The 25,197-nt window shown below is 40.9% G+C and overlaps 1 protein-coding gene across 2 annotated transcripts in view; it reads right to left on the reverse strand.

Annotated features, from left to right (window-relative positions):
- Nucleotides 1–25,197, reverse strand: part of FAT3 (FAT atypical cadherin 3) — a 640,331-nt gene that overhangs the window by 125,845 nt on the left and 489,289 nt on the right. The window contains exons 5-7 of one of the 2 annotated variants that reach the window (XM_036028695.1): nucleotides 6,947–7,261; nucleotides 4,228–4,438; nucleotides 3,740–3,808 (exon numbers count right to left, since the gene is read on the reverse strand). In XM_036028695.1, coding sequence (XP_035884588.1) covers nucleotides 3,740–3,808; nucleotides 4,228–4,438; nucleotides 6,947–7,261 — 595 coding nt within the window. The remainder of the gene's footprint in view (nucleotides 1–3,739; nucleotides 3,809–4,227; nucleotides 4,439–6,946; nucleotides 7,262–25,197) is intronic. The other variant, XM_028515239.2, reaches the window with a different exon arrangement.

Genomic DNA, 25,197 nt, shown 5'->3' on the forward strand with positions numbered 1-25,197 from the left:
GGGTGAGGCAAATAAACAAAGATATTGTTATTGTTTATTTTCTACAAGAAAAAAATGTTGTAGTTTAAGTCATGCATGAAGATGGAAAAGTGGGTGGCAGTATCACCCATCAAGCTGTGGGTGAAGAGGAATTATTTAAAGTGTGTAATAATGGTAGTCTTTACAATACAAATATTTACCATTGGGATACAGATTTAGGGACTAATGGTGAATCTTATTGTGTGCACATTAGAGAGTATGTAAATCATACAGCTACTAACTTAAAATCACAGTCTCCTGAGAAATGTGAAGATGTGCCATAAGGCCACAAAGGATTATGGGTTAATTTTGTTTCCTTCATTTTCTCCTCTTTTAAGACACAGAGGGAATGTGCTGCGCACTGGGCTGTTTAAACACCGAACAGCTGAATTTTATTGTTTGTTTTTAATAACAGCTTTCTTAACTGGGTTACAAGTTGGGCTTCAACTTCTGGAACCTAAGGAGAGTTTGGCTATATAACATCTTGTAAGCAGGGATCTCTTTGGAGGCACAAGGAAGCGACTGGCAGATCCTTGGTACAGGAAGTCCAGGCTTGGGAAGAAAATCATGCTGGGCATCTAGTTTTTGTGAATTCATATGACAGTGGGAGGAAACAAATGCAGTTAAACAAGAATTTGGTAGATGTGTAAATAGGGAAATGAGGAAACTGTGCTCTCAGGGGGTAAAGCATGCTCAAACACTATTTGTGCTCGCTTAATGTGAATTCACCAATTACAGCATTTATAAGCTGTAAGTGCTAGGCCAAGATGTTATGTTCTTTGTGACCCTGAGTGTCAGGATAGGTGTCTGAATGCACTAGGTTTATAAAGGAAGAAAGCCTTGACTCCCATTGGAAAAATTATAGAGTATTTACCTAGGAGAGATCTACACTTTAACCTGAGACCTCACTTCTGATCCATGCCTTGTGTCTACTCTTACCATTCAACTCCAGTGCACTTCTAGGTTTCTCACCCATTGAGAAGCAATGTGCCCTCTATTTCCCTTCTATTGTTAGCTTGGCCAGGGAAGATGCTTAGATAAAGAGAAAGGAAAGAGAGAGCAAAGTCTCAATGGCTAAGGAAAAAGAAGCAAGAAATCTTGAAAGTGAGGATGAAGCATCTGAATATGATAAAGAAAACAACAGTTTTTGTAGAAAAAGAAAAAGATGTCAGTAGACTGAAAAAAAACCTGTTAGATTAGAAAGGATTTTCAAAAGGGAGATCTGGTGGGAGACAGCCCATTTCTATATTGAAAGCAACCAGCGCCTGGGGGGAAGATTTTACTTTTGCAGTGAAATAGCGTTGGTGTTGCAAGATGTTGTTGGCTGGATATAGGAGAGGAAATAAAATCATGTTCTGTCTGGGCCTCCGGCTAAGTGAGTTTCATTTGTAGAAGCTTGGCTAGATGTTACCAGATGTCCAGTGAGATCCCCATAAGAGAAGCAGGACAGACCAGAGGGACAACCCTGCAGTCTTGATTAAAAGAGCTGTTCAGTCCAGTGAAATGGAGATGGTTCTGTGGGGAGAGTATAGCATTTAGAAACACAAAGATGCAGAAACAGAAAACTGATACCATATTTTTGATAATGATTCCCAGGTATATATTTGGCATAGCCTAAAGGGACTCCTTCCAGGGAGGGCTGTCATTTGTAAAGTGCCCCTCTCACCTTGGAGTGTTCTCATTTTGTCAGAGGTGCAGTGGTTGATATGGCTGGGAATAGGAAGGTCACACTGCCTCTGAGTCAGTCTCAGGCAGCATGTAGGGTGAAGGCATTGGCTACCTGGGCTTTCTCCATTGGTCACCATTGTTTACTCTACATACCCTCAGTAGACTGCAACAGAAGCACTGGCAGAAGGAACGGATGAGGAGAGAAAGGCATCGAACTTAAGGTTTAAGTATGCAGGTAGGATAAACACAAATGAAAATACACTACAGCACTAATAATAATAATATAAAAACATGCAAGTAAGATTACGCACAGCACTACTAGGCATGCTTACCTATATGCAATCATATACACACACAAGCAGGAATGCTGAGGAACTGCAAAACTGACTTGGCTAACTAGGGTCAGACTGGGCATCAGAGAATGGTGTGTTTGCAGAGTTTTTGAAGAGGGGTACAAGCAAGGACATCTGGGGGTGGGCGGGGAAGGTGGTGGGATGTGCTGAGGGTCAGGATGTTGCATGCATGGATCACACAAGGGACAGAAGCACTGCTGTCAGGCTGTCAAGGTGCTTGCAAACTGGACAGTCAGGGAAGGAGGGAGATAAACTGGTGGTTGATGAGAGGGGGCAGCTCCTCCCACAGCTTAGGACAGCACAGAAGAAGCCCTGTAGCCAGCCAAGTTTTGACTGTACTCTCCTATGGGCTATTTAGAAGAAGTCAACCTCTATCACACATGCACTTTTTGGGGGTGGTGGTGAAGGAATCACTGAAGGTGATAGCACAGACAACTAGGAGATACATATATGCAACCCTTTGTTTCACTAAGAGAGAAGAAGCTGCAGCAGATAATAACTTAATGAGCTGAAAATTACTGAGGAGATACAGAAGCAGTGACATCTTTCATGGATCAGAGGAAATTCCATTTCAAATGTATTAAGTAGAGATGAAGAAGGAGTTGAAAGCCTGGAATGAGGATGGCCATGTACAGCGATGCTGTGATTAATGACAATTAAGTAAAACAAAGAAGTTCTATGATCATTCCACAAAATAAGTCACTTCTTTCTGGGACTTCAGAGGACCCTCTATTGAGGTCTGATTAGGGATCATGGGGCATTCTTTCTCTATGCTTCATTAAAACAGATGTGGAATGTTCTAAATGCTTTCCCCAGATCCAGCCATTCCTGGGAAGAGAGGCAGGTTCCTCATCCTTTCCAGGCAGTGACATGTGGAAGGAAATGATTCCCCCAGACCAGCAATCTGGATTCCCTGCCTCCCATGGAGAACCGTGGGAAGTCAGATCCAGCGCAAGCAGAGTCAGATCCAGGGTTGGCACACGCTCTCCTCTCTCTCCTCTTAGCAACAGCTTGTGATGTTTCCTGGTCCTGAATTTATTTCCTATCCACCACCTCCCCCTGCCAGTTTTTGAGGGCAGTAGTGCTTTTTTACCTTCTCTTTTTGCAGCCTGGTGTGCTTGCTTGCTTGCTTTCAAGGAATTCAAAGGTTGGCTCCCAAGGTCTATCCTGCATGCTCCCATCTGCTTTTTCTATTCAGCTCTTGAGGGAAGCTCTCACTGGTTATATATCTAGGTTCCATTTCCTGTCCTTCCTTTTGTGGACAGCAGCCAGGAAACTCTTCCTGGTGAGTTTGTGTGTGTGTGTGTGTGTGTCTAGGAATGGCATTACCGCTGCAAAGCAGACGAGTGGGGATATGTTTTAATTTAGTTCTCAATTGGAAAAGGCTCAGTTAAATAGACCAACCTATAAAACAAGATGAAAACAAAACAACAAAAGCCCACATACCACAAAAGCAAAGAAAAAAAATAAAAATAAATCAAAACAACCCCCACCCGAAATCCAAACCCCATCAAATCTCAAACAAAAGAGTCACTGGATCCAAGTAATGCAATAGCTGTTAGAGGCATGTATGGAGTCTGTGGGCTGAACTTCAGCCTGTCACAGGCAGTTATGAAAGATGTCATTTAATTTGCTTTAAAAAACTGTAAAAGGCAGATTGGATAGCTGTATTTTAGCAAATGTGTTTGCACTAAGGGTACCTTCTGTTGAACAGTTCTGCCCACAAGCTGTCTGTAGAATATAGAACATCTCTCGAGCATGCTTGCCACCTTGAAGCAGGGCAGTCGGGAGCAGAAAAAAAAAAGAACAGAATGCAGAAAAAAGGTGAAGAAAAAGAGAGAAATGAAGGACAGCAAGTCTAGTACCATCAATACATTTAGAAATGAGATTAGCCAAGTGTGACAATAGAATTTAAATGACACACAGAGAGACATTAAGATTGCAGTAAATAACATACTATGGAAAATTCAGCCAGAGAGCACTTTCTGTTCAGCTTAGCTACAGAGTTGGAACGAAAGCACAGGTCTATTATTCATTTTACTGGCTCTTTTGCATTCCAGCACTATACATGTTTTAATCTTAGCACTAATCATTAGTGGTTTTTTTTTTTTTTTTTTTTTTTTTTGCTAGTTACTCCAAACAGTCAATAATCACATTGCCCCACACAGCTCTGAGGACTCACACTTACCAACTATGTCAAACCACAGAGGGGTGTTAGCTGGCTGCACAGATACCACCCCCACAATCTCGGTGACTCTATCGCTCTCCATGACTGTGAAGTTATAAAACGGCTCATCAAAGGTAAGCGGTACAGGTGAAGGGGGTGGTTTCTTAATCCATTCAATGTGCAGGCGGGCCGTGGAGGATTTCTGTGGGCGCCCATTGTCCACCGCCTTTATCTACTCACACAGGGAGAGAACACAGAAAGCTGTCTTAGAGATTGGAGCTTGTGGAAGTTTGGATCTGTCACTCATATATTGTTGAGCAGAGTGTCCATACTCATCGCAGTGTCAGCAAAAGGAAGAAGAGAGTGGAGATCTGGGAAGCGTGACCTCGGGAATCAGGAGGAAACAAGTTGGTCATGTGGCAGCCCCATGTCACATTCACCAGACAGTGATTTGGACCACCGCCAACTTTACAGATGTGGAAAACTGGAAAAACAAATGTTGCATTTACAATTTTTAGTGTTTTATGGTCATGAATGGGAATAAAGTGCATTGTGAATCCTGCCTATGTGTGAATGAAGTGTGTGTGCACAGAAGTGTGTGTGTCTGTGGTCATGTTTTGCAGCTCCTTCCTTCTGCTTTACTCTGGAGGATTCCATTCACACATTGCCAGACGAGTGATGGGAGTAAGTGTGGGAAAGGCAGTAACCTTGCTCTCACTACCTTAGAGCCCCTCCAGTTATGCCAGCAAGCTTGGGCGCCTGAAGTCAGTGGAGCAGGAGCGAGGTGGTTAAAGATTCTTCTGTAGTGTCTGATATAAAAGCTGAGGGAAGCATGTCTCCTCACCCACATGTGCAAGGTTAATTGTTACGGTGTCCTGAACTTAAATTAGGGCGGGGCAGTTAAGTCCAGCAAGCACTCACCACTGAGGGAAAATAAAAACAAAGGGTTTTTAAATACTACATTAAAAATTACATTTTGGTCCTGGTCAGGTAGCTCAGTTGGTTAGAACATTGTCCTGATACACCAAGGTTGCAGGTTTGATCCCAGGTCAGGGCACATATAAGAATCAACTGATGAATGTATAAATAAATGGAACAACAAATCAATGCCTCTCTCTCTCTCTCTCTCTCTGTCTTTCTCTCTCTCCCCTTTCTTCTCCCATTCTAAAATCAATAAATAAAAATTTTAAAAATAATATTTGTGGATGCATAACTAATAGCTACAGCCTTTAAAAACAGTGGCAACTCTTAGTTCCTTACTGCTGTGTACTCATGGATGATCACTCTGCCCTGGAAAATTCCTGGGAGATGGAGGACCCTTGAAGGTAGATGGCTGAGGTCAGGTCTCTTAGGAGTAGAGCTTGAGCAGGAATTTGAGTACAAATGGTTTTTGAGGACAAGGAAAGTGTTCTCAGGAGAAAGGAAATGAAGAAAGCAGGATGGACAGGAAGGATGTTAAGCAAGAATGTGATCTCAGTTAAAGTCTAATGTCAGCCTTATCCCACAGGGAGCTTGGGATCATTAACTGCACCACAGAGTTGGATGCACGTGGAGCCTAAGGGGTTGGACTTTTTATATCAGGTGTCAGTCAGTCCTTGGCTGTGGGCTGCTGGCTGGGGTGGCAATGTGGAACCAAGAAGTTCAGTCAAGGATGACTCTCTGGTGAAGAGGTCAGCTATGAGCCTTTAGCAGCCAATAGTCAGTTACAGCGGCTGGGGGATAGCTGTACCAGCCTGGTAAAGGGAAGCTGGGTGAGGCATCAACTGTATCCACTTTAGTCCATCCAGTCCTCAAAGACTGCCATTGGCAAGTCTCACAGAGCTGCCATAGCACTTATTACACCAGAGCTTTTAATGGTAGAAACAGGACTGTTTTTTATTATCTTCTTTTGTCTGCCCACTGTTCTGGATATATTACTGAGCAGAGAAAGAACTCAAGTCCAGACTGTAGAAGTGAAAGATAAATTAAGAGACTCAGATCACCCTTTAAAATAATAAAAAAAGCTGACTGTATATAGCAGAGAAGGTTGAGGACTAAGAGAAGGATGGCAGATGGCACTAACTCTTGACATTTTGGGGGACCCTGGGAAGTGCTCATCATCTGCAGGATGACCAGTCCCCTTTATGGCATAGGCACTACTTGTCTAATGTGGTTAACAGTGAGGGGAGCAGGCTGGCACCTTGGATATGAGAGTTTACATTTCTATTAGATATGGTACTCATATTTGTTTTTATGTTTAATTTTCTAATACTGAAAAACTTAGTCAACTTTTACTTGTTTTTTTAAACTTTTTAGAGAATATATAGCTGTGATTTGTGTCTCACAATTCACATAGCTAAATTCATGTTCTGTCACATTGTCAACAATTACAAGTGTTGCTTTCTTTGGGAATTCTTGGAGTCATATTGAGTGACATTGAGTAGCAGGTGGGATATGTCATTGTGCTATTCCCCCACCCTCGGTTTACATCTATGCTCAATCCCTTGAAACAATGTAGGGTTGCAGGAAGTGTGTTGAATATGTGATGGAGCAGGCTGCGAACTGGGAATGAGGGGGGGTTGCTGATAGGACACAATGAAATGGTATCATTATTGAGGAATATCACTGAAACAGAAGTAGCCTTCCACTGCTATGCTATCTGTACATTTACTCTAAAGATTTATTGTTCAAAAAAATATACATGAATAAGAAAGTGACCCACTCCCCTCATTAATGTTATTGAAGTTTAGAATAATCTTACCGTTAGGATGTCATAACTCCCTGCTGTAAACTGCTTTCTGGAGGAAACCATGCCAGTTTTAGGGTCAATAAAGAACTTTCCATCATCATTCCCATCCACTATACTGTAGGAGATTTCTGCGTTGGGGCCCTCATCTCTATCAAATGCAAAAGCCCTGTAAATGGGTTCTCCCCTCTTCTTCCGGTCACGTTCTGGTAGCTTGATCTGGTAGACCTTCTCCGGGAACTGGGGCTTGTTGTCATTTTCATCCAGGACCTGAACCACCACCCAAATTGTTGACTGTTTTGGAGAGGAACCGCCATCTGTCACAGTCACCTGAGATTTAAAAGAGAAGGCATTTTATAATTAGAAAGGAGAAAGTCTTTTCTTGCCACTCCTCTTCCTGCTACCCCACAAAAGGTCTATTCTGTGCCTGAGAACATCTCAACTTTTCCTATTCCTGTAGTTCATGTCAAATGCACAACTCTTCTTAGTTTATCCATAAACACAGGAGAATGCCCTAAATCAAATAATGGAAACCACTGCTGAAAGGTTCAGAGGGAGGCAAGCCTCTCATGGTATGGAGCACAGAGGAAGAAGAAATAGGACTGCTTTGCAAAAGGTGCCAATGTATGCAGAGTAACTAGACCTAAACTATGCTCCCCACAATAGACACAAAGAACAATGCAACAAGTATGATATGTTAACCCATGGGTGTTTCTTCTAATCCTTGGCCATTACCATTCAAATTTTTCACCATTTCTTTTCTTTTCTTTCTCTTCCATCTTTGCATAAAATTTGTGACATTTGCATTGTTAATAAACAAAAGGAAACTGAGATATACACTTCACAATTTTGATGTCTGGTTGGAACCATATTTGACAGTTAAAGTATGATTTTGACAGTCACAAGATAACTTTTTTCTTCTGAAAAATGGATACCCCTTCCCATATCTCTAAGATGCTATTATACGTATGTCTGTGAAAACAGAAAGAGGAGAGATATGAAGGGCACACATATAAAAATTTTTGCATGGCAGATGTAAAAAGTTTTTGAGTTTTACTGTGAATAATCTTCTTAGTCATAGTGATGAGAATTACTATCATATTCATACTTAACATGTGGATGGTGTCACAGTATATAAAGCACTCTTCATACATTATCTTATTGACTTTCCAAAACACCCTTTTTGGTAAGTGGAATGGGTTTATTTATTCCCAGTTTATAGATGAGAAAATAGAGGCACAGCGGTCCCATTGTTATCAAGTGCTAAAGCCAACTATTGAATTTTTGGCAATTTAGTTTTACCACAAAACCTGGAAGACCTATACTTAATCTTCACATCATTACCTTGAATACGACAGCTTATTACATCAAAATATGTTTTTGGAGACTGGAAGGAACATGCAGATGCACTCGTCATCAACAGGAGAAAAACAACAGTGAATTACAGCACCTGGTCATCCAGTTTTTTACCTAATAAACCAACCTGACAGGAATAATGGGGGGAAAAGGCCAAAAATTTGGCAAATTAAAGACTTTTGCAAAATGGAATTACAATCTAGTTTAGTTTCTTTTATAAGGTGCCTAGGAGGGTGGCTTTTTCAGAGTTCTTGCTTTCTTTCAAAAATAAATCAAGTTCCCTTCCAAGGTTATTTTCCCAATTGGTTTGTTATGTTTCACACACACACACACACACACACACACACACACACACATGCACGCACACCTGACAACATCAAGGCCAACATGTGCCAAGGCTGAATTTTGACTCTTGAGCTAATTCCTAGATAGGCTGAGTTCTGAAGAGCCATGTTCTGCTGCTGCCAAACTAAAATGTTATACTCCCAGGTGATCTGTGTGGACTGAAACACATTGATTTCTTGGCTGCTCAACTCCTCTGCCTCTCTTTTCTGCTTGAACAGCCTCTTTCCAAATCCATACAACTCTCAGTCTTCACCATGCACAAAATCACCTCCTCATTGCTCGTCAGCCCCATGGTGAGCTCTGAAATGGAGCTCTGGTGCTGGTTTGAGGCCAGGTGGCTGCCAAGGAAAAGAGCAACTCTCTTGGCTGTGGTTCACTGCTCACTTGAGGGTGCTGCTCTTGTAAAAATGTTTTCCTTTGGAGTAAACCTGGATCGACAAATTCAGGTGCTTGAGGTGTGTGCAAGCAGGGAAGGGGGACAGTGGCACAGGCTCCTGGAGCAGCTCCCAGGTGTGCCATAGGGAAGTGGGTCACCTATGTCACCACCTAACCTCAAGCACCCAGCTCTCTTGCTCCTGCGGGCTGCACAGGCGTCCTTTAGGTCCTGCAGCACATGCTTCCATCTTAGGGCTTTTGCACATGACATCCTCTTTCCCTAGAGTGCTCTCCCCATCCCTCCCCCTGGATCTTGCCTACTTATCCTTTAGGTCCAGCTGAAATGTCACTTCCTCAGGGATGCCTCCCCTGACCCCACAGGTCAAGTGCCAGCCCCTTCACCTAATCCCCTTCCAAATTATGTACTGTTAAATTGCCCTAAGTACTTCCCTTTTATAGTACTTCCTATTGTGGAAATTAACTACATACATTATTCTCCAACCTAAATTGATAGGCTGCATAAGGGCAAAACAGAGTCTGCTTTTTGTTCACTGCTCTCACCCATGTCAAGCCACATAGAACATGCTATACATATGCTTATTTAATGAATGAAGCTTTAAGGCAGCTCCTACTTACACAGTTTCTTTAGCCAAAGCAGTCTTGCCTTGTAAAACACTCCATAGAGCATTCAAGGGCCTCTATAACATCACTACAAGGTGTCCTTCCTGCTTTTGGTCTGTATCTCTTTCATCTTCTTACCAATGGCTTTGATTGCCACCTATGTGCTGATAATTCTCCATTGTGTACTTCTGCACCTAAGCCTCATTCCCCATTTCCAAACAAACGTTCAACTATTTAGTAGGAATCTACTCTCTGGCCCTCTCACATGTACCCCAACACCCCCAATCACAGACTGAAATCACTATCCTCAAACCTCCTCCTTCTCCTATTTTCATTGTCTCAATGAATGATACCCCCATCTACCCTCACACTGGTTCACACCAGAATCCTGGGAATCCATCTAGAATCCCTGCTCTGTCTAACTACCCACATCCAACCAAACTTAGAGGCCGTCATGTGTTTCTCATGTGCACGCCCTATGCCAGTCTCCTCTGCCACACTGCCCTATGGACAGACCTCACTTGCACCATGCTTGGACTACCACATTAGTCTCCTGGCATCCCTGCCCCTAGCCTTCACTGTTGTAAAGTGTTATTTCTTTCTCAAAAATCTGACCTGCACACCACTCTTCAGGGCCTCCTTGGGGACAAGGAGCTGGCTGGCCTTGATTATCAATGGACAATCACTATCTGCCTCTCTCCCTCCCTCTGTGCTCACTTACATTGTGAGCCTGGGAAGTCCCGAGCATGCTGTGCTCTTACACCTCCATCCCATTGCACAGCTGTTGGTCTCTATGAGTGCCTTCTGTTGGGAAAACACCTGACTCATTCTGGAAGCTTCCATTCAAACATTCCTTCTACAAAGCCATTCTTGCCTTCTGCACACTGAAGTAGGCACCATCACCTTGTTGCCACTCCACTGTGTGCATGGCTCCAGGGCACTAAATACCATCTTATTTTTTACATGTCTGCTCATTGGTCTTACTCAGTCATTTCAGACCTTGAGCAGTTTGAGATGAGGGATGGTCTCTTATTCATTGTTAAGTTCTGGCAGCTGGTACAGCCCTAAGTGCCAAATAAGTATTGTTGAATAAAATTAAGAGTCAATTTACCCAAAACTCTTCCCTACGATAATAAATAGAGAGCACATTCAGATCCTGAAGGGTCTCTGTTCCTCAACTATAACAAAGAAACTGATAACATATTATCTTTCAAATGCTTCTCACTCTAGGATTCTATGAATGGGATTCAGGTAGAGATAGACAAAGTTTCAACCATGTACTCTGCAGTTCATAACCAACTTACATTATTGAGAATACTGGTAATCCCACCATTACTCTTTAATGATTTCTAGGCAATTCTAAAAGTGTGCTGGTCACTTATCTAAAATCTACTGACATGATCTATTCATCTGTTTGGCTCCTTCAGTTCATTGTGAGCTATTCAAAGGCACAGACCTTGTCTTTTTCATCTCCTTCCCGGAACCTGGTATACTCCTAATAAATGTTTCCTGAACTGAACTATGTCTTAATTTCCATTATTATTTCTGTGAAAATTCATAAACATAAAGCTCAGTTAAAATGGAGCTGGGAGGCTAAAGAGAGACAACTCACACACATGTCACTCAACACATATTACTGATCTGAACAGAAAGAGATATGATATATACCTTACATCTTCAACAGGGCATGATACCAAATTACTACCTCAGCAGGAGGAAGAAAAGATTTCCCCTTGCCCAGTAACAGCTCAGCCAATGAGAGACTGCCATAACTCAGCTAATGAAAGGTTACATATGAGGTCTGTGCAGAAGATATCCAGCCATGTACTATGAAATATAGAGACATTTATTGAAGAAGATACAAGATACAAGAAACACTGTACCTAGGACAGTGACTCCTCAGTCGCCTTCAGAGTAGGCACCTTGGGACCTCACATAATTCACACAATCATCATCAGCTGCCCTATCGTATTTTCCTGAATCTCATCAATGGTCTGAAATCCCTTCCCTTTCAAAGGTGATTTTAGTTTTGGAAAAAGCCAGAAGGCAAAGGGCACCAAATTTGGGCTGTAGTGGGGCTGAGTCACCTGGGTGATTTGATGTTTCACAAAATAACTGCATGAGACATGATGCATGAGTGGGCCGTGGTCATGATGAAGCTGTTAATCACCAGTTGCCTATAGCTGCGGCCTTCTGAATCATCCAAATAGTTTTCGCAGAGGAATGCTCATGCTTAATGGAAAATTTGATGCAGATTCATTGCTTTACTTGCCAGTCGTTTTGAATGCAACAGCCACACAGTACACATGCTCACTCAACAGCATCTGCCACCATCACTATTCATGCATGTGCATTCCAGTCCATTCTCCTTGGCTGCCAGTTTACATCAATGTGGTGCAATCTGTTCTTATTATATTAACAATGGCTGGACTTTTTTGGACAGACCTCATCATATATACTTACAGCTTTCAGTTAGCTCCAATGGACTCTTCATTTACCACAGCACCTCCCAAGTCTTTAAAACAGCATTCCTCTCCGTTGTTTCTCTGGATTTTTTGTGTGGTTCACCTTTAGACCACATGCCCCAAACTAAAATTCTTTGTTGTTTTCAAATTCTTTCTTTGTTTTGCTAGAGAAATATCTGGCAGTCTATCTGTTTAAGGTCAACATTTCCTAGACCCCTTCACGTGTCCAGTCATGTTTGTACCTAGATGCCTGTACTTAGATGTTTCCATCATATTCTTAGACTTCATACTTAATACTGCCATAGGCCTCATCACATCATCAGGAATTAGCTTATAAGGAAGAAGTAGCAGCAGTGGAGATCAAAGCAATTAATTGCGATAAGTCCCTTTTTTCTCTTCCTCTGCATTTTTCACTAATGATGCAAAGAATTAGCCATTGTTTAGAAACTATCTATTGTCTTCTTGTTTTGCCACAACCTGACTAGAAAATACCGAGCCATTTGAACTTAGATTTTCTGTTCTCATCATTGGTCAATAATCAGTAGTTTGGCAATTAATCAAAAGCCTGGAAGATTAATTTCTTCCATTGTTTATAGCTAGCAAAAGGAACCACAAATAGTTCAGTACCACTGAAAGAATAACACAATCCATTTCAATTTTCTATGGTACCCTCGTGGTCTGTGAATACCAGGCAGAACCAGAAGGTAATCAACATGACCCAATGGATTATGACAACATTACAAACAGGAACATGTTTTTCAGTCTATCTGTGGAAGATGAAGAAGTTTTATAAAACAAAATATGGATAAACACTGGGAATTCTGAAGTTATGGCATCTGGTGGAAGGCTACACTTCTCACTCACTGAAATTGCCTAACACATTTATTTTTGTTGTCTCCCTGCAGTAAAATATAATATGTAAGCTGACTTAGAACTGACACCTTGTGTCTTGTCATTGACTTGTCCCCAGTGATTACATGAGGGTCTGAGAATATATTGAATTGTTTCTAAGATGGAGAGTTCAATTCCATCATTCTCCTCAACCATTAATTTATCAAAAATTAATGTCTGTTTACAGGCCACTATATTTAAAAAAAAACTCTCTTCAGGGATTACATACCTTCTCTAACTGCTCCTTCTTTGTCTTTGACCCTTTATCTTTATGTGGTTTAACTTTTCATATATAAACATATATATGCTTACTTATTACATGTCTGCCTCTATTAGAACCTGAGATCCATAAAGCATAGATTTTCATTTGTTTTGTTCACAGATGTATCCCTAGCATCTATAACAGTAGGTGTAGTAAGCATTCAATAAATATTTGTTATTAATGAATTATTCATCCAGTGCCTTCTCATTACAAAACTCTCTTCCAGGCAAATTGAGAAATAAACCAACCAACAAATATACATGGATTCCTATTGAATTCTCCTCTCCCATGCCTCAGATCCTCTATAATATCCAGACCTGCAATCATTTAGCCACAGCTTAGATTTTTTCAATAACAACTCAAAACAGCCCATTTATTAATTGATAGCTTTAATTTTTACGAAGCTCTTCATAATATTGAGCCTGAATCTACTTGTCTATATTTAGCCTAGACTGCCTGTAGCTTGATGAACTACTGCTCTTCAAAACTATGCAGAAAAAGTCAAATTCCTCTTCCATATTGTTTCAGTTATCTACTGTGGTTTAACCCCATAATAAGTGGCTTAAAATAACCATAATCCTCTTATTGTCTCTCCTGGTTCTAGGGGTTGAATGAGGCAGCTCTTCCTTCGAGTTTCTCATGCAAACGCAGTCATAGGTAGCTGAGCCTCTAGTCATTAAATATAGCTGTTAGCTGATGATGGCCACTGGCTAGGACCTCCGGTGCAGCTGAGGTGAGTAGCCCCTGTACTTACAAGTGGCCTTTTTGTGTGGCTTGTGCTTCCTCACAGCATAGTGGCTACATTCTAAGAGCAAAGGGCCTAAAGCACAGAAAGTAACAGGTGCTAATTTCTTAAGGCTGAGAAGCTGGCACAGCATCATGCGATCCATGTTACTCACTAACAGTCTCAGAGTTCAGGTTCAAGGAGAAGGGTCATAAGCCCTACTTTATGAGAGGAGAGTTAAGTAATTTAGGGGGCCATATTTTAAAATTGCCATACTCATAAAACCCTTAAGTATATTTGAGATTCCTCACTCAAGCCTGAAAGAGTCTAATTCATATAATCATTTCTCAGGTCATTCATTACACATAATGAATTGTTATTCATTATACTGGTTACTTCTTTCAGGTGTTTTCTCATATACCAGCTTCCTTCTTAAAATACAAAGGCCAGGACAAAACAATAGCATGCTCAACTTATTCAGATCTGTGCAAGCTGCTTGTGTAGTCCTACAGACAACCTCACATGTATTTATTCAGTCCATGACGCTACTTATTTTGGATGACAGTCCTGTCACACAGCTTTGTGACATGAAAGAATTAAACTACTTAGGTCTTTTTCCTGTGAAAAGCAATAAACTCTTAATGTGTGCTTTCCTTTTGGGGGCCAAACTGCAAGATTTTACATTTGTCCTTATTAAATTTTATGTTACTGGAGACTTGGACTTCTAATCTAGATTGTTGCAATAATCATAACGATGACAAGTAATGGGCATCAAAAGCTTACCCTGTATCAAGGACTCACTGTGAGAGGCCAGCTCATGCTGCTTTATTGTTTCTTTAATTCCTTTATTTATATTAAAACAATCTCATGGGATACTTACTATTATTACATATATTTCATAAATAAAGAAATTGAATTTCATGCTGCTTTATTGTTCCTTTAATTCCTTTATTTGTTAAAACAACCTCATGAGATAGTTACTATTATTACATATATTTCATAGATAAAGAAATTGAATTTATGAATGTGTTCAAAGTCACACTGCTCATATGTAGCAGAGCCTATTTTAATCCTGGCAACTGGGCTTTGCAACAGGGATTAGCAAGTTACAACCAAATCTGGGCCTTGTTTTTGTGAATAAAGTTTTATTGGGAGGCAGCCATTCCCATTCATATTATCTATGCATATTATCTATGGCTGCTTTGCTGCTGTAAGGCATAGTTGAATAGTTGAAGCAGAGGCCTAAAATATGTGGCCTTTTACAGACACATTTGCTGATCTCTGTCCTAAACCATGTGTTCTGCTGCCTCTGTTGTTATAGTGGCAAAATATCACTTATTGTATACCTTCTTTGCTCAATCCTTGGCACAGTCATTTACATCATCACTATTTTTCACAGGAACACTGTAGATTTTGCCATTTCTATTTTTCGACTGGAGACAATGAACTTCAGAGTTAGGTAACTTTTGCAAGGCCACTCAGCCAGTAAGTGACAGAACTCGGGTCTGCACCCAAGTCATTTTGGCATCACAGCTCATGCTCTGGTCCATGCCTTACACAGCCTGTGTAGAGATAGAGGCATCTGTTAACCATCTGTGTAAAATTCTATCCCCAAGTGTGGCTTTGGATCAAAATCTAGCTCGTAGCCATGCTTCTAGAATCCAGCTTTTCCCTCCTTTGATCATTGGGACCATCTTTGACTGTCTCCAGTCTTTGCACACCTTTCCTATTTTCCTCAATTGCTTAAAAACTTCCACTAGGTATGGCTCATGACAGCAACTTCTATCAGCTCTCCAAGGTCCAAGACCCCAATTTATATAGTGCAGCTACATCTTCCTCTGCTACCTTGCTATATGTCCACATCTTCAGCTCCTCTTTACAAAACCTGCTCTACCCTTCTCCCTGATGAAGAAGATGGAAGGGTGGAAGGGCTGGGTGGTCCCCAATTCCTGTTGCCTCTTATTTTTCAGGCACTTGGTGTTTACTATGTGCAGGCCCTCTTTCTTCTACATGCTTCACAAATATTAACTCATTTGTGTCTGGTCAGTCCTGGGAGAAGGAGGAATGGTTGTCCCCATACTACAGATTAGAAACATGAAAGATGAAGTAAAATGAATTCAACCTGGTCCAGGGTCTGTGCCCTTAACCTCTACACCATGCTTCCTCTCACCTAAATGCTTGCTTCAGATAGTGAGAGTGGCCACATTCTTCTTCCTCTGAATACAGTTCGAACACGCTCCTTCATAGGCCCAGCCCATAGTTTTAGTAAGGATGGCAAGTAGATGGCGTGTGGGCTGCGGCTGCTCCACTGTGCCAGCTGCACCCTGAAGCTGCAGTAGACAAACAGGTTACTCTACACATGACAGGTGGGCTGTGGTCTCAGCACATCCAAGATGCAGCTCCCCAGAGCACAGTTACTGTTAATCCAGCTGCCACCAGCTGGCTGAACACATCCCAAATACCAAGTATCTCTGAGCTCATACTTGGCTGATGCATCCCTTCTCTCTGTTCTGGAAATACTTCTTCTTCTCAAGTACCCTGTGCCCTTATTTATCCTGAATCTCTTGATTGCTATAAGCTATTTTAGTACCTGACATTCTTCTAAAGCAAAAGATGAAAATCAAAAGCAGTTTATTTTTCCCTCCTCCCTTTTATTATCAAAAGTCTTAGGGTCCAGCTAATAGATTTTGTGCAAGGAAGAAATCAGAGATAGAGCTACTTCAACTAAGTCATAGCTTCCAACTCCCAGTGTCAAGTGGATTACAGATATGCAGCAACATCAACCCTCCTAACTCTTGGGTAGATGGGTATAACCGCATGGAGCTGGACCCCAGGGCTACTCACCTCTGGCTGGGGTTAGCCTTTCTCTTTACCTAAAGATATTATACAAATATTATCAGATTTTGTGTGTGCCATCTAGGAAAAAGATTAGGAAGCCCTGTAATAAATTACTAATATTATAAGTATGCTACTCTTCTCTTGGATCTGGCTGCATTTTAAAACATTATGTCTAGAGATCACTGGATCCAAAGGACACACTTTCTAAGGGTAGGGTTTTAGATGCTATGACTATTGAACATTAATTTCAGTGAGGAAGCCTATCTAGTTTCACTAGTTTCTTATAAGAGCAGTTGCAGATAGCACAGCTTTCCCCCCTTATGTGTGCTTAGGTGTCTCCATTGTCAGTCACCCCGCATGTAGGCTGACAGGTGACAGGACCCACTGTTGAGCATTTTCTTACTCCTGCCATGTTTTCACATGTACGGAAGAACACAGCAAAGGGAAACTTCCCTTCCCTACCTCTATTATACTCAGGAAAGCATAGAGTCATGAGGCGTTAAAAGAACTCTAGAGTAAGTGAGAGCTTATACTTTGTTCTGGTTCAGTCCACTAGTTTTACAGATGAGAAAACAGTATAGACAGATGAGCTTCACAGCCCAGCAGCATATTACTAGCAATAACCTCAGTCTTCCAAGACATCGGTTCCACAACTCCAAGCTGCCCTTCCAGCACTGCATTCATAATATGACCTGCATTCATAAATCCTCAGGCATGCGATTTCAATATTGCAGAGGTTTTGATTTAGGTATTTTTCAGAATGTTAAACCCTTAAAAAAGGAATGTGTTTAGAGTAGATGTTATACATATTTTTAATTTGCAAAATGTTTCATAAACATTAAATACTTAATCCTTCCAAGAGAACAGAGAGGTTGAAAACAACTCTATCTCCTCTTCACAAGTGGAAAAACAGAGAAATGATCTTTCTCAAAGAATATTCAGGGGCTGATACCAAGGTGGGGGCTGGAATTCAGACCTGTCTGCCTATGGGCCTAGGCTGTGGCACAGTTGGGAAGACAAGCATCTTCAGCCTTTTCTGAAAAGAAAACTATGTACAAACATAGAGACCTACCCTAAGTAAATTAAAGGGTAGGTCTCTAAGGAGGAACAACTCTTAAAGATAAACCTTCTGAAAGGTGAAATCACTGAGCTAAAATTAACATGTACTATGACCCATATTTTCCATGGAGGAAAAGAATTAAGCCAGCCTTAAACCATCAGCTCTGGGTTTTATTACATGTGATCTATTCGACCTATGATTTAGCATTAAGAGTCGAGTATTTGGAGGTGGGTAGGTGCTCTGGTTACTTACCATCCTGCCTTCTGTACCGACCCCCTCGCCCCCATGTTTGCTTTTAGGTACCATTGAGGAACATGTTCTCTGGACTGTGAAATAGTAGTGTCCCTGCTATTTCCAGTTTCAGTAAGTCAGGTGTTTCAGGAGATGTACACTTGCTAAGTTGAATAAATTTATAGAAATGGTTTATTTTATAGGGAAGTATCTTTCTCTGAAATAAGAAGAAAGGAATTAGGAATTAAAAAGAAAGGAGGAAAGAAGGACGAGACAAGAGGAAGGAAAAAGGAAAAAGGGAAGAAAGGACTCAGTATAGAGTGAGGCTGGGAAGACAAGAAGGGGAGGAAACAAATAAGGAAATCAGGAAGGTAGGTCACCTTTTGGGAAGAGGTGAGTCTAGGAGGCACAGAGAAGTTTTCTCAAGAGAAAGAGGTGTATTCCCTTTGTACAGGGAAGGCCCTTTACAAAGGAAACAAGAAAATCCACTGCAATAGATTAGATAAATCAGATGAGCATTTACTCTGGATTGTCTTTCAGAAAGCTCAGTTTTCCTAAAACGTTTTTAAACAGGCATAAGCTATAGGTGTGCTATGATTGGAAACATGTGAGTGGAACCATAGTACCTAGATGTTGGGGCCACACCATTCATTTTTGTAATCCTCTTTTCCCAAAGATGCCACAATACTGTGGAGCCCCCGGGACAGAATCTAATCACAGACCTTTTCTAAGCACCTGTGGTCTGTTTTCTGCAGGGTGTTGATTCCCACAGGTCTGCAAGCCACTCCAGGGGCTACAGCACAGCGTGGGCACATAGCTGGTCCCCAATAAACATTTGTTGGTTGAATGCATGTGTGAACATTGCATCTCAGGACAATGAAGGCATCTTTTCCTCGCCATGGTTAGATCCAGCAACTGCTAAATGGCCGTTCTTTAAAAAGATCCTTGACCAATTCACTTTGGCAGCGGCTGCTGAGATTACAGCTTTGTCCAAATCTCTTCTTTGCACTTCAGGAAATAAAGCATTTCCCAGCCTGACATCTCTTAAAGCTTTTTTCCCCTGCAGAGAGGTATATATCAGCTACTAATCTCATCACATTTCCATTTCCTTCCAGGCTCATCTGCTCATCATTTTCTATTCATAAAACCTTCTTGATTCTAATCTTCCCTATCAGCAGGAACTAAACACCTCCTCAAAGTTTCTTTAGAAGGATGGTGATTACCACACATGTGTGAACTCCTCTTTTCAAACACATGGGTCCAATCTATGGGCTCACATGTGAGCCATTAGGAAGGTTCTGCCATGAACCAAGATGTGACATCATTTTAGCCCCAAAACTAAAGCTCTCTTCACTATTTCCCATTTCCCCTGACACCAAGACCTTACTTAGTATACTATTCCACATTCCCCTCTGTGAGAAACAGAATCCACCAGACAGGAATTACAATGGAAAGTGCATATTCGTAGCCTCCCCCTATTTACAGCACCGGACCTCACACTCCATGTAATTGTTATCCTGGCAGACTCTCATGCCTCACCTTCAATGATGATGCTGTTTGGATTTAAGCACTACACTCCTGCAGGCACCAGATTTAAAGGTCTTTCTTCCCACAGTAAAGATTTAATGCAAAAATAAGAACATGTTCTAATCATTAGCTCAGGAAACACAGCTTTTCTCCTCTCACTCAGCAATTCAACATGGGTTTGCAGAGCAACTGAGCAGGTCATTTAACACCTTGTCTTCCTAAAAAAGATAAATTTTGAATCCATCAACTTAAAAAAAAAATTAGGCCCACATGAACTAAGGTAGAAATCATCAACCAGTGGCTCAGAGATGTGTGTGTGTGTCTGTGTGTGTGTTTTGGCCTACACTGTTTATTGTAAAAATTTCTGTCAACATTTAAAACTACAGAAATTTCACATGAAAATTCAAATCACCAGATCCTCCTGAAAAATCAGAATAACTGGCCCACCCTTCCCTGTTGTGTGCCTAACACTGCAGCCATGCGAGTTGTCAGTCACCAGTACTGTCCAGAGCGTTTTCTTGGAATAGAGAAATATTGCTCACTACCCATATTCCCATATCAAAACTGGTTATAAAAAATAGATGGAGAAGACTTCATATTCAAAGACAAATGAAAGACAGCATATTTCTTTTTACAAGTGAAGTACTCTCCTGTAAGTTTAATTTGTGAACATTCAGCCTGCTATAGGATGCCCGAGTGGGCTGTGTAGACATTTGAGTTTGTAACCCTTGGTTCAAGGTTTTTGTAAAAAAAATCTCTGTGTAATGATAGGATGGCTATTTTAATGTGTGTTGGAGATACACCATGGCTTTTGGTAGAGACTATTCAGAGCAATAGAGTGGCACATTCATTATTCCTTCATATACTTATTACTTTGGGTACTATCTTTTTAGAAGAATTAAAAGAAATTTTAAAAAATTAAGGCTTCTTTAGCCATATAGTCATTTAAAAAATTATGAGTCACATTGAATGAATCTCTTGCTTTCTTTCCACAACTCCTCAGTTATTAACTGGGGACACAGCTAGCTGTGGCTTAGAAATAGGTGGCCTTCCTGGATGGGAACAAAGAGTGTGGGCCAGATTCAGTGCCCTGTGACCTACTTGGCCAGCTGTCCCTGGGTAGGGCACAGCCTGTATACCTCTAATTGCTGCTTTGACAAGTTCTACCTCTGAAATGTCAGCTGCATTTCATGGTTCTTTGTTCTGTGTTCTTGGGGTCAAGCTCTCATCATCTCCTGCCTAAACTGTTGCATCTGTCTTTAACTTGGTCTTCTTGCCTCTGGTCTTGCCACAGTTCATTCTTCAGAAGACCAGAGAATCTTTTAAAATGAACTTCAGATGATACAATCCCCCTCGGAGAGATCACTAATGCCTCCACATTGCTTTGAGCAGATTCCATACCATGTGCTATGGAGAACACCAGCCTTGCAAGATGCCTACCTTAAAAAAGGTGACCCAGGATCCCAGAAATTTGAAGAACACTGTGGACCTTTCTGGGAGCTTTACAACACACATATTCAGAGTAAAGGCTCAAAGAAAATCTAAGCAAAGAAGCTGATTTAATTTTGTGTAAACCCGTATTTCCCAAACTCATTTGACAACTGAATCCTTTGGTTGAGTGATGCTTCTTAACATCCTTCAGCTTTGATATTTCAAGGAATACACTTTAGGAAGTGCTAAATTACAGGATAAAGTCCACACACTTAGTATTTACTTAAAAGATTTTTTTAGCATTGATACAGCCTACCCACTGGGCTATTCTCCACCTTGAGTTTCTATCCACTCTGTACCTAAAGTTTTAATCACACAATCAGACCCCTTAGTTCAGCTCATGATGTGCAGGGTTTTAGACACCGGGCATACAGTGTGAGCAGTGGGCTTCCTTCCCTCGGGGTGCACAGTCCGCTTGTTCTCCTTCTGACATGGAGCAGGCACTTCGACACCCCTGCAGCTTTGATTGGGGTTCCCACTGCATGTAATCCCGTTTACTCCCTTATCCTTGTAGTCCTTACAAAATCCTCCAAGGCCCAATACAAATGTCTGTTTCTTATAATGCCTTCTCAGAGAATACATTCAGGTAGAATTACTCCCTTTTATGATCCACTTGACTTTATTAATATACTAACATGTTACTTATCACATATCAAATTATTACATCTGTCCTCTTTAACACCTTTGCATTGAACTAGCTTGTAAACTCCCTGGGGGGAAGACAATGCCACAATTACTATATGGCAACATCCAGTACAAAGTTCTGATACATAGTACATGTGAAACTAACATCAGTTCCTTCTGGTTTTCATAAAAGAGATCAGGAATGAGGCCCTGCATTGGTGAAGGAATTATTTACCTTGCTTTGTTTTCATATTTCTAACGGCATGTTATTTTAATTTTTGAGTCATAGCAAGGCTCAGAGATTGCTAATAAATTTGGATTAATTAGGTAGATATCCTGTTGGTTGGAAACAAACATCATTCATTATCCCATTAACAGAGCTATTAAAAAATCCTGTGAACTCGTGTATGCATCTCACAACAGGTAGGATTTGTTCTTCACACATAATAAAATTAAAATCCCTGGGGAAACATGTCTCTGGATACAGCTGCTAAAAGATAAAGATGGTTCATTTTAGATATTTAAAGTATCTTAATTACTTTCACAAGACAAAAGGAGATATATGTGAATTTTAAGTAAAGATCAATTTAGTAGATTTAATAGATTCAGAAAGATAAATCCAAAGGTGAACATCATGGTCAATATGCAATATGTAGGAAGCGTTTATCATGTATCTGTATTCAGCAAATGTATTAGGTGTGTATTTATATCTATCCAGTTCCAGCCTTACATGAGAATGTAAGACACACACACCCAGGCCCGGGTCCAGACTACACTCCTCTCCTGGGTTCCTGCAGAGTTTATGTCCATTTCTGTCACACCACCTGTAAGCCTGCATTGAAACGTTTGCCTGTGAGCACCGTGAGGGTGGGGACAGTGCCCTTCATCTTCCCATTCTCAGTGCCTAGAACAGGATGAATGAAAGCAATGTATGGAAAAGTAAACTGCCAAAGATATGAGAACTCAGACATGAAAATATTAGTGATAGAACATTTCCACCTTGTATAGAAAATGAAACCAACCACAAATATAAAAGTCATCCATTAGATGAAAAGCTTGGAACTTTTAGTCTTGCAGTAAAAATGTAAAACAAGAAAACAATGGGTGCTCTAGCACCTCTTCTGTTATCAATTCTTGAAAATTTGAATGTCTGTTGCAAAGTCAAGAATGCAACAGTTTTCTTTTTAAGTATATACATTGTTTTTTTTTTAATCCCTTCCTTCTCTCAGAAATAAGGGGAAGGAAAATAAAGCCAAATTAACTTTTGGTCATGAAATCAAATAGATTCAGAAACCCAATAACTTTAGAGAATGAAGAATTACCTGAAAGAACAATTTTTTAAAAAGCTTCAACCTTCCCCTCTGTTCCCAGTAAACACTCTGTTTAAATCCGTTTAAAGCCTCCCATGATTCTTTGCTTTTCACTCTTTCAGCAGTGGAGGCAGAGGACTAAGTATGAGCCTTTTCTTCATTATGCCCTAGGCAGCCCTATCGGAGGCCCAAGTAATGTAAAAACAGTGGCCGGTGAACTTTCTGCCCCATCCAGAGCAAAACAGATTAAACATGTTAAATCATGGAAGATAAATGACAGCCACATTGCCCCGGGAGTCAATTAAAAATATACAACTCAGTTGTGCACCTGTAAACTCTAGAAATAACCTTTTGCTCAGCCGAAAATATTGAAAAGTCATTTGAAATGAAAAAATTCCAATATGTACTTTCTCTACTAGAGGGAAACAATACAGTAGTTTTCATAGATAAGGCTTTACAGTCTTGAATTTTATTCTCAGTGTTATTATGATGACTACATATGACTCCCTACTATGTGCTATCTTTGCCTGGGCCAGATTCATCCCTGTACTTAATAGATATCCCCTTCCCATTCATTCATTTTGTGAACCAGGGCATGCCATGACTAGGACAATTCAAGTACTTTATTTTTTCTCAAAACTTTCTTCTCAGAAGATCAGGCCCACAAATACCTATGTGTGAAAACTTTCGAGATCCCTGGTGGGCAGCACTGAAGAAAAAGTGAGTAATGAATAATGAATGTTTCTTTGTAAGAACTCTATTTAGCAGGCAGCTAAAACTACTTTTACTTTATGGCAAAAGTATTCTGGGAGAAGTGTTCCCAAACCACGTTTCAGAATGTGTGAGAGGCAGCAGAGATTGCCAAGCATTTGGAGAGATTTAACACCACAATGCACACTCGTGGATGGTTGTTAATTGCTCCAGTGGTTGTGAAAAATCTCATTCTAGACTTAAACATGTAACTTTGTGAACTAGCATCTTTCTTTTCCTTCTTGCTTTTTCAAGGAGTATGTCAGGGATTCCAACAGTCAACCAATGTAAGAAAAAGTAATCCACTAAAATCTATGGAGAATGTCCTAGGAAGCATTGTACTATGATAATAAGAGGGACCAGTTTATGAAGATCCCAAACTGATTACATTATTCCTAGACTACAAACTCAGCAGATATGGTGATCACCAGAGGAACAGGGGAGTTGGGGGGGAGGGTATGGGGAGATAAATGGTGGTGGAAGGAGATTTGGTGTGGTGAATACACAACACAGATGATATATTATAGAACTGTACACCTGACCCCTATACAATTTTATTAACTGATGCCACCCCAATAAATTCAATAAAAACAAACAAACAAACAAACAAACAAACACAAATATCTCAGCAGGAAGCTTACAATAAAAACAATCCTTGAACAGACTTTAGAGTGATGGGGATATCTATTGATCATAAAGAGTTATTAGGCCATGGCCAGTGTGGCTTGGCTGGAGTGTTGTCCCATATGGAGACCTAAAGGTCACTGGTTCAGTTCCCAGTCAGGCACATGCCCAGGTTGTGGGTTCGATCTCTGGTCAGGGTGTATACAAGAAGGCAACCAGCTGATGTTGCTCTCTCACATCAATATTTCTCTCTTTCTCTCACTTTCCCTTCCCCTCCCTCTAAGAGCAATGAAAAAATGTCCTCAGGTGAGGATAAAAAAGTAAAAATAAAAATAAAAAGCTATCAGTTTCTAGGCTTCAGTGAATAGGTATATTACCATAACATATCAGTTCACAGCCTTCCCTGGAAAACTCCAGAAATTATACAAACAAAAATATCACATGAGGCATCAGGACAGTGTGCTGGCAGCAGCTGAGGGCTCCCTGGCAATGATGCATGGCTGTTATCCAGATGCTGGCCCCTTCGGTTTCAACACATGATGGTCAGGGGGCCCAAGACACAGCACTGCAATCCAGGTCAGGCTTAGTGTGAGGGGCCTGAAGCATGTTCAGCTGCTCTCCTGACACACTTCATTTATTTTTATTAAAAAAAATTTTAATGTTCCAGTCCAGTTTGTCTCTATTTTCTGCCCTGCCCCACCACTCCTTGCCATCAGGCCAGCTCAAGTCTTAGCACTTCTTCCTGGTACTTTTGAGTTTGGTGGATTTGCTG

Source organism: Phyllostomus discolor, chromosome 6 (assembly GCF_004126475.2).
Source record: "Phyllostomus discolor isolate MPI-MPIP mPhyDis1 chromosome 6, mPhyDis1.pri.v3, whole genome shotgun sequence".
Classification (NCBI taxonomy): Eukaryota; Metazoa; Chordata; class Mammalia; order Chiroptera; family Phyllostomidae; genus Phyllostomus; species Phyllostomus discolor.